Below are 12870 nucleotides of genomic sequence, written 5' to 3'. Positions count from 1 at the left end.
ATTTTTTATAAAGGTCCTCTATTTTTTATGAAGGTCCCTAAAAGAGTCCTATTTTTTATGAAGGTCCCTAAAAAAAATCCCTATTTTTTATGAAGGTCCTCTATTTGTTAAAGAACAAGATGAAGCAGAGAAATAGGCCTTGAGGCAGAAAGAACACGTACCTTTCTCATCAATGGAGAGATGGATAAACAAGATATCCTGGAGGAAATTGAGCCTTTTTGGAAATATTGATGAAGATATCAATGGAGAGATGGATAAACAAGATATCGCAGAGGAGATAGAGCCTTTTGAAAATATTGATGAAGAGAAAACGGAAGCCCTCAAATGAGAATTGATAACTGAAGTTGGTTCAGTTTTCAAAAGTGCTCCTATCGAAGATGCTCCCTTAGTATGTTGTAGGGCATAAATAATTCATATGACCCATTACTCTAGGGTTTCTCAGTTTCAGTGCACAATCGTTGTGTTTTGATCCGTGCAGTAATTCATAGGTCACAGGATCGTGTTTTCAACATTTATATCAAACAGGATCGTGTTTTCAACATTTATATCAAATAATGCTGCGAGACTAATACAAATTTCATCTCACCACATTTCAAAACTCGAAGTCGAGATTTCTCCAACCAAAGGAGAAGCATATCAAGATGCATATCAAGATCAAATTGATTCAGCATTTTTATTCTTCTCGAATTTTTGTGGACTTAATTGTTTTTGTTATTTTTACGAGTCTGTATTTTATTTTTATTTTATTAGGGTTAATTTTTATAAGTAAGATTAATATGATCTTTTTTGGTTCGGTTGATTAAGTTGTTTTTATGAGTGTGTTTTTTATTTTTATTTTATTAGAGTTAATTTTTAGAAGTAAGATTAGTATGATTTTTTTTTATTCAATTGATAAAGTCTTCTTTTTTTTTTTAAGAAGTACGTGTTTTTTTAGGAGAAGAATGAGTTTATTTAATTTCAATAGAGTCTGGTTTAGTACGTTTATCTATTAAGAAGATGAGTACGTCCTTAAGTGATAAATATGACTATCTATTAAAAGATGAGTACGCACATCGAAACTCTTTGTAAAAGGGTTTGGTGGCAAGCAAATCTGTATTGTTCTAGCAATAAAGGGGACGCACGTGAATTGTAAAGGGCGATTAAAAAAAAGTGATATTTGCAAGCACGTGAATGGTTAAGGACGATTAAAAAAAGTGATATTTGCAAATCATGAGAAGGAGAGAGAGGCCTTTTCTGGGTATTTTATTTACTCTAATAATCGTGGTGAGTCCGCAGTAGAGGACTTCACATTTTTATTTTTATTTTATTAGCGATTTTTTTTTTTTTTCTCTCTCTAAAACATGGTTGTTTGTTTTTCTCGGGTGTTAATCGCTATGTAATTTTAATTTCCTTCAAAAAGATAAACTTATGGGAAAGTATAAAATGAGACCATTTATCTTTTATACAAGGTGGTCACATTAATCTTAACCATTGAATGTAAAGTTGGGTTGTTGCAATTATTTCATTAATCAAGCTCAAACTTCAAAATAAATTTTTTCAAACTTTGTGACACATCCAGATTATTAAATTTCACATCAAATGATTATAAAAAATTGTGATCACTTTGTATAAAAAGTAAATAGTCTCATTACATACACTCCCTAAACTTATATGTGAAACTACCTATAAGTTTATCTCTGATAACTTAATAATAGACATTGTCAAACTTCATTATCAGGATTAATTTAATAAAAGGAAAAAATTTATATAAAGTGAGGCCCTTAATAATCAAATTAAGACGCATTTAAAAATTTCACTAAAAGAGATTCTTTCGATGTTTAAAGACCGTTAAATCCATCTTCTCGACCTAGGGTCGTATAGATGTGAAAAAAAATGAATTTTGAGTCTAGGAAATAGTGCATCTTGTAATACATTATCTGGGCTGTCAATTTTCAATATATTCAAATGTTTATAAATTTGCCAATCTACACTAGTTTGAAGATTTGAGTTTTGTAGATAGAGATCCAAAATATATTTTCAGACCATCAAAAAGATTTTTGCTACTGAAAAATTATCTTTTGACTCGATTTAGAGGTACACCACTTGATTGTTTAGGGCCTTAATCTTATCCAAACCACACGCTTTATATAAGCAATGAATTATTAGTCATAATGAGTAGATCCCTAACATCTCATACGAAACATTAGTCAGTTTATTAAAGAGTAATTGTGTTATCAACAAAGTAATTAATAAAAATTCTTAGTCAGATTATTAAAGAGTAATTATGTTATCAACAAAGTAATTAATAAAAATTCAGTTAAAAATATATTTTCAATACCAAAAATCCTGCAAATCAATATTATCCACCTCGACAATCATGATCTAAATAAAAATAAAATAAGCCTTAAAACCAGTGCATCCTGTTGCCCTTATTTTATTACTATCCATTTTGAATCCTCACATATCTACCAGATCAATTACATTTTTATAAATTTAAATTTCTAAAGTTTGTCTGGTATTCGGAGCTTTACCAATTCCTCATCCTTTTGTTAATAGGACGGTGATTTAGGCTTTCAAGGAGAGTGTAGGAGTAGATTGTTCCAACTTAACACAATTGATCTTCCTATTATGGTGAGAAAACATTTGATTCTAAGCATTTATTCTCATATTTTTTGAATTTAAAAAATATTTTTTTGAGATCAGCTATGCAAGTACTATTCCGCCATCTACTCTATCAAAGCATAAGTTCAAGATTCATGAAAAGATGTGACAACGTTTTACGCTAGCTGCCCTACTTAACAAAACTCTCATCTTTTTATCCAGGCTTCGGACCAGCATGAGTGCGTTAATGCTTATGATTCATCTTTAGCCCAAAAGAATACCCAACTGGTTCATCTTTAGCCCAAAAGAACACCCAACTGGCCTACACTCAACCAAAACACCAATTCCCACAAGTACTCAATTATAACACAATATACATAGAATCTCATATGTGGACTACTATTCAGTGGACCAATCTAATACACATATAATGACCAAACACAAATAAACACAAATACTGATACCAAACCCATATGTAGGAATGAGCAACTGATGATCAATTGCAGGGTGTGAACCTACATGGTGTTTCAGGTGTGCCTGCATTTGCCCTCTTGAACCTCATGGCTTGCCTAAGCGCCTCCTGGGGAGAAGCCTGTAAGGCCCAATTCATGTTCCCAACCACTGTGAGCGTGGGGTACCCAAATTGCAGACTGTTGTAGGAGTTGAGGAGCGCGGTCGTTGCCTCTCTGAGCAGAGTCCTGTAGAGGTCCCCTCGGCCTTGGAGGGCTTCATATAGAGGCAAGTCGGTCCCGTACTTTTGAGCAGCTGCTGGGCCGAATGCCACAGCCACTTTGGTCCCAGGGCCCACCACCTTCCAGTAACACCGGTATTCCGGCATCAGCCAGTATCTGTGATAATCTCACCAAATTTCATTTTCAAGAATTTCCTCAAGGTTCCCAAACAGATTTTCTATTCTAGATACTTAAAAGAAAAACTCTATAAAATAGAAAATGAAGTATAGAACACTAGGAATTTTGCCTAAATTTTCATCCCATGTTTTGCAAATTACCTCGGTTAACGTACTCAGCCTTTGGCCAAGGCAAGTAACTCAGCCGAGTCTCAACTCGGCTGGCCAAGTTCCCTAATACTGCTTTCATCTATCAGACCTAACAGAGAACAGAAGGATATCTTACTCAGAAGAACAAGCAGAGGCTTGGAAAAAGGGCATAGGATGCATGGTAGGCGGTGAAGGCGGCGAAGGAAGCGAAGGTGGGGATGGGGTGTTAGACTTAGGGCAAAACGCCATTGGTTGGGAAGGTTGTGAAAGCAGTGAGTCGACAACATACATTTCCATACCGAACATGTCGAAGACTAGATTCAGGCCACGAGCAGGACCCCCGGCGATCCCGCAATTGGAACCCTGGGGATTAGCCACGACCTGTGCGAAGCACCGGCTCAAGTCCGGGGAGCCCTCGAATCGCATGCCATAGTTGCCAAACCAGTTGGTGCTCTCCTCCTTCCATACAGTGACCTGACCGTCATTTCCAGCGCAGGCTACAGCCACCTTTGCTCCTGCAACCAAATTCCCAATTTTTCTTTGTAATATTTTGCATCAACCAGCAAAGAAATAACTACTGAAATTTTATTTTACAAATTCCCAATTCCATCGAGATGATACATTAATTCTCTCCAGCAAAATACATACTTTGGGGATTTTTTTTTTTTTTTAATTTGAATTTTTGGGATCTAAATGATTATTTTCAAATAAAAAAACTGAATTTTGAGTTATTCAATTCTTAAATCTTTCCTTCTGAAATTTAGACATTCTTTGTTCAGTTTTATGATAATAATTTTTCAAGCAAATGAAATATGCATTTGATTTTTTAAATTTTATTTTTATTTTTTATTTTTTTAAAGTTGGAGGGTGTATCCCAAAAGTCTGATGTTCTAAAAATAATTTTACTTTCAAATTTGCAAACAAATTAACATTATGCTCCTGCAGAAGCAGCATTTCTTTTGGCTAGAACAGACTCTCCTTGTTTCACATGATTTTATTATTTTTTATGTGCAAGTGCCTTTCCTTTTTAACACTCTGAAAAATGAAAAGGACCCAGTAGAAATGTAGGCCTCTTAATAAATCTATTATTTTAGGAGTTAATTTTTACATACATGTAATCTCTAACCCTGAGATCATGAATATGAATAAATAAATAAATTTTTAAAATTAAAAAAAATAATTTTAATAAGAAAACGTCTGAACCGTAAGTTTTTATTGTTTTTAGGAAAAATTAAGTAAATATCTATTTTAGTTTCCGTTATTACCAAAATACTTAATATTTTAGTTATTAGTTATATGTCTTTTTTTTTGGACGTAATAACAATTTAAAAAAAAAAAGATGAAATTATACATTTTCCGAAATCAGGCCAACTAAATCGAAACTATCAATTTTTATTTTTTCAAAAATTGAAATCAAACCAATTTCGATTATTAAAAAATGTTATAAAATCCAAAAAAACAGAAAAAATACTCCTTAAAAAATGCAAGAAATCCAACTAAACGACAAAGAGAGAGCTACCCATGAAAGCTGTAAGGAAATTCAAAGAAACAAGAGGAGAGAGAAAACCACCCCATGTATAGGCAATCAAATTCAAATAAAAATAAGATAGAGAAAACTACCCCCTGAGAACTGCAAGAAAATGCGTAGAAACAAAGAAAACTAATAGAACTAGAAGAATAAGAAAACCATCCCATGAAATTGAGTGAAGAGAGAGAAAACCATCTCAAGAAATTGAATGAAGAGAGAGAAAATATCCCAAGAAACGAATAGAACCAAAATACAGAACTGTTTCGAAGAAACAAGAACTTATATCAATCTACCCCTAGACTCAATTAGAGGCAGAAAACAAAGAAACCACGAATTTGAGAAACCACAACAAACTATCCGAAGAAAACCTCCAAAGAAACATGGACAAAGAGAGAAACAATTCAAGAACCATTAAAAGACAAAGATGAGAGTTTATTAAAGAGAGACCTCAACAAGGCAAGGCGCAAGAGAACAGCAGGGACATTGGATCGGTTTCGAGTGAGCTCGCTAACAGTGTCGCGGATGATGAACTCAGCTGGAGGGCATGAATTCTTGTAGTAGTCATAGTTCAACAGAGATTCCTCTCTCATACTTTCTCTCTTGAAATTTGTGATTCTATGAGAGGCGGTTTTGTTGTTGAAGGTTTTCATAAGGGTTTGTATTTTTTGGTTTCGCAAAAACAGGAAAATAAAGAAATTCAATTTTTAAAAAATCAAAATTTGAAAAATCGAAAATAATAGGTAGTTTCTACTTTTTTTAAAAAAAAAATGATAAGAAGTTCGAACATATAATTAATAAATTAAAATATTCGATACTTTGATAATAATAAAAACTAAAACAGATATTTAAATAATTCTCGCTTGTTTTTTATAGGGTACACCTACATGTATCTATATTAAGCATCCATCTTTAAGATAGACCCCTTACATTTTTTGAATTGATCGACCCCACATGAAACAAGTTTTCAAATAGAAAATGTAACTGATATGGGACATACATGAACATACATTTCTGACAAGGATAAATGGGTTGACGATTTCGTGGGACTTTCAAATTTGAGGTATGCAAACAAGCAAAGGGGAGAGAGCGCTTAGGAGAATGGCTTGGGGCCTTGGACGTAGTATTGCTGAGTCTGGTGGTTAGGTCCCCCACTTCATTTCCATGGAAAGGTAGGGCTCAATTCTTAAAAAAGGGGCTGGGTCGTGGGAGTAGAATCCCCTCGTTCGTCGGTTACCACATAGTGATATCTATTCCTACTGTAGATGTTCTCAATTAATAATTTCAAAATATAACTCTTCAATCTATTAAAAAAACGGATAGGGATAAAGGCCCGGTCTTTCCCACTAAATAACCCAAAAAACAAGAGAGTGCTTAAAAGTAAATAAAATAAAGAGAGATATGGACAGTGTTTCTATACTCGGTCCGGGTGACTCAGAACCGCCGGAGTTACGAAGCGTCGGCCTTCGAGCAAGGCCCAGTACTATGCATTTAACAGCATTCAACGTACATCGCGTGAGAACATTAACAAGTATTTTACTTTATAAAATACCTTATTTTTGTTATTTCCTTTTTTGAAGCTGCCATGGCCGAGTTACTTGGACTCGGTCTAAGTAACTGGCTTCGGCCAACCGAATACCTAGTCCGAGTCGCTTTTTTTGAGCATTTGATATGGCTAAGTGCAGTGAGCAGTGATATTCCAAAGTATATAGCAAAGAGAGGAGAGAAATGGCTGAGGAAGGTGAGAAAAAACAGTGTGCGTTTACCAGAGAGCGGATAGTCGAAGGAGCTCCTCTGTCCGTCTTTGCACGCATCACAGAAGACAGTGCCTGAAACCATAGTGTCTGCTGCCGCCTCTTCCACCATTGCACCAACCACCACCACGACCCCCACCACTAACCACAGTCTATACATTCTCATTGAGTTTAGAGAGAGAAATTGCAGGTCACCTGGTGTTGCTTCAACAACTGAATAATTTTAGAGAGAGAAAATGCAAGGAATGCCCTCCTCTTAGTACAACAACTGATGCGTCTATATAGACAGTGCAGGGACTCCACTGTTGTTACTGAAAGAGTTTAGAGAGAGAAAATGGCTCTCAAGTCTGAACTTCAAATGGGGAAAAGGTGAAATTGGGGCGCTGGCAGGCAGGGTTGTTGGTTGCTGGACGCTGCGGTATTTATGAGTTAAGAGTGAAAGAAAAGAGGCACCCTTCCATTCCAACGGGAAATTTTGCAGGTACAGGGAGTGGATTCATTGATGGCAACCTAGAGAGAGAAAGAGTGGGGAAAAGATGACCCCAGTGCCCCTAACCGCCTCTGTCCTGAAATTTCTTTTGTACTTTTAAGCTTGATAAGTGAATTAAGTGCAGCCACCTAATTTTACGTCGGAGTAAATAATCTCATTATATGGTTTCACTATAAAATTATAGGGTTTTGCACCTTGAAATTGATTTAAGGTAGCATTAAATAGGGCAGGCAATGGGCGGGGACCGGCCCTAAAAAGAATAGGGCATGAGCTACAAATTGTCGCCTGAGGGCCTGGCTAGGGCTAGGGCTAGGGCTAGGGCTAGTGCTAGTGCTAGCCTAGTTCAACCTGACCCTCTCTTGTTCTTACTTTTTATTCTTCCTCATTTGGGCTTTGGCCAGCCCCATGGGACAAGGGCAGGCCTCCAAGCCCATTGCCACCCTTAGTAGTATGTGCCCAAAATTTTGGTTAGAATTGGCTCTTCATTTTGTGAAAATTGCCACTAAAATAGCCTTTTTTTGTAAAGATTAAGATTGTATTCCCACTCAAAACCATCAAATATTTTAAACCATTTTTTCCCCAAAACACCACACAAGTCCTTTGTTTGTGAAAAGATTATGAATGATTAAATTTGGATCGATCGTGCATGTTGTTCCCTTGTGAAAAGATTATGAATGATTAAATTTTGATCGATCGTGGATGTTGTTCGCATATGACATAATTTTACTGATAAGAACCAAAACAGCGTCAACACAAAGATACAAACTTTGGAGAGACATTCTAAAATCTAAAAATTTTAAAATTAACCTAAGTCATAATATATAGAATGTCAGTTTAATAATAATAATAGTAGAATGATGAAGTAGTTAAGATTGAAGACCAAAAACTACAAAAAAAAAAAAAACATTATAGATATTATCCTTAATAGAACATAGTGATGTACCACGTATAGCTAATCTTAATTAATTTTAATTTTTTATTTTCAATATCAAACTTCTTTATCTTATGTATGTACTCTTTTATAATAATAATAATAATAATAATAATAATAATAAAACGAAATGGTTCGGATGAGCACATTAACGGCTACTTCACCCACCCTTTTATTTAGTAATAATTATTAGAAAGGGAGTGAGTCCTTTTTGGGAAGATTTACCATATTTTGGGATGGTATTTGGCGGTGGGTATTCAATGAGGATGAGCTGTGCTTTCAAATTTGACCCCAGTACCTGAACCTTATTGGTTTATTATGATTTTGTTAACAAAGAACAATGACTCGAGGTTTCCTGGCATTCGTCCGTGTCATGGACTTGGGAAGCAAAGTGCTGAATGAATGAAAGAGGACCTCTCTCTCTCTCTCTCTCTCTATCTCTCTCTAGATGAATGAATGAATGAAAGACGACCCCCCTCTCTCTCTCTCTCTCTCTCTTCAATAGTAGATCGAGGTCTCTTTTTCACCAACTTCCCGTGTGTATCCCACCTTTATTGATTCTTCCTGTGCAGTAGGAATATCATGGATGTTGTCCCTTTAGATGCTTGTTTGGATCCTACTTTAACTCACTGTAATATTTTTCTATATGGGCACCTTTTGTGTCTTTTTATTATCATTTGATGTTGATTTTTTAGGAAAATTACGAGGAGCACCCTCTCAGCTCACTTGTTAGGCAATAACAACACCGCTCTTTAAATGCATTGCCGTTAAATTCTCTTTAAATAAAGGGATGTATTCTTAGGGGAGCATAATATAAGTTTACTCTCTAGTAAAAAAGACCTACTTGGGAAACTTTTTTAATTTAAAATTGTCGAAACCACTTAAAAATCACTAGATGATGTTTTTCAAAAGTTAAAATTTGAAATTTGAGTTTTCGAATACCTATATCTCATTCTCTAAAAACTGGACGGTCTCCATTCAATCTTGAGACAAAATTTTTTTTTTTCAAGTGTGTAGAGGGGCACAATTGGAAAAGTATTTAATCTATGGGTTGAAGAGGTTATTTTCCAAAATTTGGGTTCCTTAAATTAATCCTAAGTGTGGTTTTACTTGGAGTACATAAATAAAATACTGCCAAAGGAGTATAGTATTTTTTATAGAGTAATGATCATATGAGACCCTCTCACACCCATATGTGTAGGACCCCAAAGGATCACCATTAAATTTGACACAAATCTTTAAAAAAGTTAAGTATCACACCCATATAAAAACTTTTCTAATGATCTGTACTAAATTTAATGGTGATCCTTTATAGTCCTACACACATGGGTGAGAGAAAGTCTCATAGGATCATTACTCTTTGTTAAAAGATTGTGCATGGTGTTTAAAAGGAAAGAAACCATGTTGCAATAATACCAAGGAAAGGATTCTATGCTTCTCCTATAGCATAGAAGTTTTATCCTCCCCCTATCTTCAGCCATCCAATTTTGATCAAGAGCGTCACTTACCGTTTGATTTTAGATCCGCCGTCTCAAAGTATTTTATTTTTAGTTTTTTTTTATAAAAATTATATGAATATAAAATTTGGTACGTGTCATCTTCTCATTGGGGATCACGTATAAAAAATATTAAAAATATTTTTTTGATAAAATATAATGACCAAAATACCCCTTAAAATTTTTAGGGGTATTTTGGGTATTTTATTTTATTAAAAATATTTTTTTTATATTTTTTGCTAGTGAAATTTTAATAATAAAATGGATGTCCAAAATTTAGTGTCAAAATAATTTATATAAAAAAAATTAAAAATAAAATAATACAGAGACATGATATTATTATTGGAACAATCTTAACCCTCCACACGATTGGATAAGGGGGAGGATAGAACTTCTTTGCTGGAAGGAAAGCATAAACATCTTGCCCATAATACGAAAGGGTCCCTTCATAAACGAAGTGCTAAAGACAAAAGTCGTCAAATACTCTCCCATCTACACCCATATAGGATTAACCTCTTCAACCCATAGATTAACCTCAATGAAAAATAACTTAGTTGCACCCTCTACACATTTGAAAAATCAATGTCTCTAGATTGAATAGAGACCATCCATGTTTTAGAAGGTGAGATCTAAGTGTTAGAAATTTCCAATTGTTTACTTTTGAAATAATTATCTAATGATAATGATAGTTAGGTGGTTCCAAAAATTTTAAATTGCAAAAATTTTACTGAAGGAGTAAACTTATCTTATACTCCCGCAGGAGTACGTCCCCTTTTTTGTTTAACCACAATGTATTTAAGGAGTGTGTGGGATTTATCACATGTCTGGTATTGTCGTTGCGAGACGGGATGGCAAATTAGAAAGAAAAAAAATGTGGGGAGGGGTTAATTTTCGGGAAAAATAACATCAAATAGTAATAAAAAGACAGCGTGTTCGTACATAAAAAGCTTAATATTCGAGAGGTTATAATGATTGGCCACCCTTGTTTTTTAGTAAGAACCACATGGAAGTCGTTGGAGGCCCATGACAACCGCCAAAATTACCAATCAATTTTAGTTGCCCAAATAGAAACATGCCTAACTCCCTTCCTGTTTGTGTGCGACAGTTGAAAGTTTTCGAATTTCGGAAATTCGAGTTTTGAATTTAAAATTTTGTATTTTTAGGTCGTTAGCTAACATTGTGCTCTTTTTATTTTGGGTTGGCTAAATTTCTACAAATCAAGAGGTTACAACTTCTTGTGTCTTCTACAACTACTCCCACAAATGCGTAATGAATGACAATTCTAATTTCTCCAAAATTTGACATGGCCTTTTTAGTCCCACACCTTTGCAAGCTTAAGAGATCCCCTGCCCCTACACTTTCCCCCTCTTGTTATCTTCTTCAAAATTTATGTGTGTCATGATTGTTATTAACAATCCATAAAGATTTACTACTGCTCAATCTCCTTATTTTTCATATCACTCTGACAGTCCAGGGATTGTTCTTGTTTATCATTCCCTCATTGGGGAGATTTATTCTATTTGGTCCCACACTATACGCATGTCCTTAAGTGCCAAAAACAAGTTGGCCTTTGTTTATGGAACTCTACCTAAACCAGAGCCTTCTTCTCCTTCCCTTACCTTATGGGAGATATGTAATGACTTGATTTTGTCATGGTTTCTTAATACCTTCTCCAAGTTCTTCGCAAAGAGTGTTGTTTTTATCTCTACGGCCCACAAAGTGCGGGCTGATTTGTGAGGCTTTTTCATCAAGCAACGCCCCATAACTTCATCAAATCAATAAAGTTTTAGCGACATTCCAACAAGAGTAGCTCTAAGTTGGTTCTTACTTCACACAACTAAAAACAGGATGACTTACTCGCTCTCTCTTCATTTACCCCATGTTTTTGTGGGGCTCTTAGAAATCTCAGTAGTTATATTCAACGAGAACAGCTCCTTTAATTTTTTATAGGGCTTAATTAATCTAGTAGACAATAACATTCTACACTTGGATCCAATGGTTTAAAAAACGGATCGGTGATCCGGATCGGGCTTTCAAAAAACCGATCCGGATAGGCGAATCGGCGATCCGGATCGGGAATCGGGTGAATCGGTCAGAATAAAGCTTCAAAAAAATCCGAAAAAATTATTAAAATTCATTATAAATATTGTTTTTTAGGAATTCAATAAGAAATGAGGGTACTCCATTAAGAATTTTCATGTTTTTGAATGAATATGCGAATATTGATATGTTCTTTCCCTGCATGAACCGTCATTCAACATTTAATTTACATCACACAAAAGGATAAACATAGAATTATCATGGAGTAAGTATATCAACATACATGGACTACAATAAAGCATAAAATTAGTAACATACGATCTAAAAATAAAATGATAGACGACGTTGTTGTTCTTCTTGGTCACGCTGGTGCCATTGATTGAATTCGTTTGACAATTCATTGATTCGATCTAAAACGAATCATCGATATTAGCGGGCGTCTGACTATTCCCAAATCCCTGAGTGTTAGTGTTTTGTTGTGTTCCCAATCCAAAATCCCCGAAGCTTGTCCATCCTTCATGCTCACCTGCACTGTCGTGCTCATCCCTACACTGTTGCTGTTGGGACTCGATATGTGAATAATATGGCTGGGATAGGGTGGCCTCAGAATCATCATCTCTCTCATTTTCTCTTAGACCCCCTTCCCACTCTCCCTCATTAGGTGCAATATCACCGACATATTGTGGATACATTGGCTAGCTGCTTCCTCTTTCATGCTGCTCATCACTTTCTTCAATATCTTCATCACCGATAGCCTCAAGGAACGCTCTCTTGTGCAACACTGGCTCCTCCTCTTCTACTACCCATTGGTCTACTGTGTTTGTGACAAATATTGTGTCTAAGTCTATCTGCCCATAGTCTTCACGCTTCCTTTTTATTTGTCGCTCTCTGAGGTTTAAATTATAATGACCGTAGACTAGTTTATGAAGCTTCTCAGAAGCAAGTCGATTCGTCCTAGTAGTGTGCAACCATTGGAACGTACTCCAGTTGCGCTCACAGCCAGTAGCAGAACATGTCTGGGAGAGCACCTTGATTGCTATCCTCTTTAGGTGAGGTG

The 12870-nt window shown here is 35.4% G+C and overlaps 1 protein-coding gene across 1 annotated transcript; it reads right to left on the bottom strand.

The window, feature by feature from the left end:
* Positions 1–2843: 2843 nt before the first annotated feature.
* LOC18441670 (Pollen Ole e 1 allergen and extensin family protein) lies at positions 2844–7106 on the bottom strand. Its single transcript, XM_006851896.4, has 3 exons — positions 6869–7106; positions 3714–4092; positions 2844–3428 (listed from the first exon to the last, which is right to left on the bottom strand). Exons 1-3 carry the CDS (start codon positions 7020–7022, stop codon positions 3077–3079), a joined length of 885 nt encoding a protein of 294 aa, XP_006851958.3. The 5' UTR covers positions 7023–7106; the 3' UTR covers positions 2844–3076.
* Between the last annotated feature and the right edge of the window lie 5764 nt (positions 7107–12870).

This window comes from Amborella trichopoda, chromosome 9 (assembly GCF_054954075.1).
Source record: "Amborella trichopoda isolate Santa Cruz 75 chromosome 9, AtrichopodaSantaCruz75HAP2 v2.0, whole genome shotgun sequence".
Lineage (NCBI taxonomy): Eukaryota > Viridiplantae > Streptophyta > Magnoliopsida > Amborellales > Amborellaceae > Amborella > Amborella trichopoda.
The sequence above is the reverse complement of the archived record's forward strand: the minus strand, read 5'-3'. Positions and strand labels throughout refer to the sequence as shown.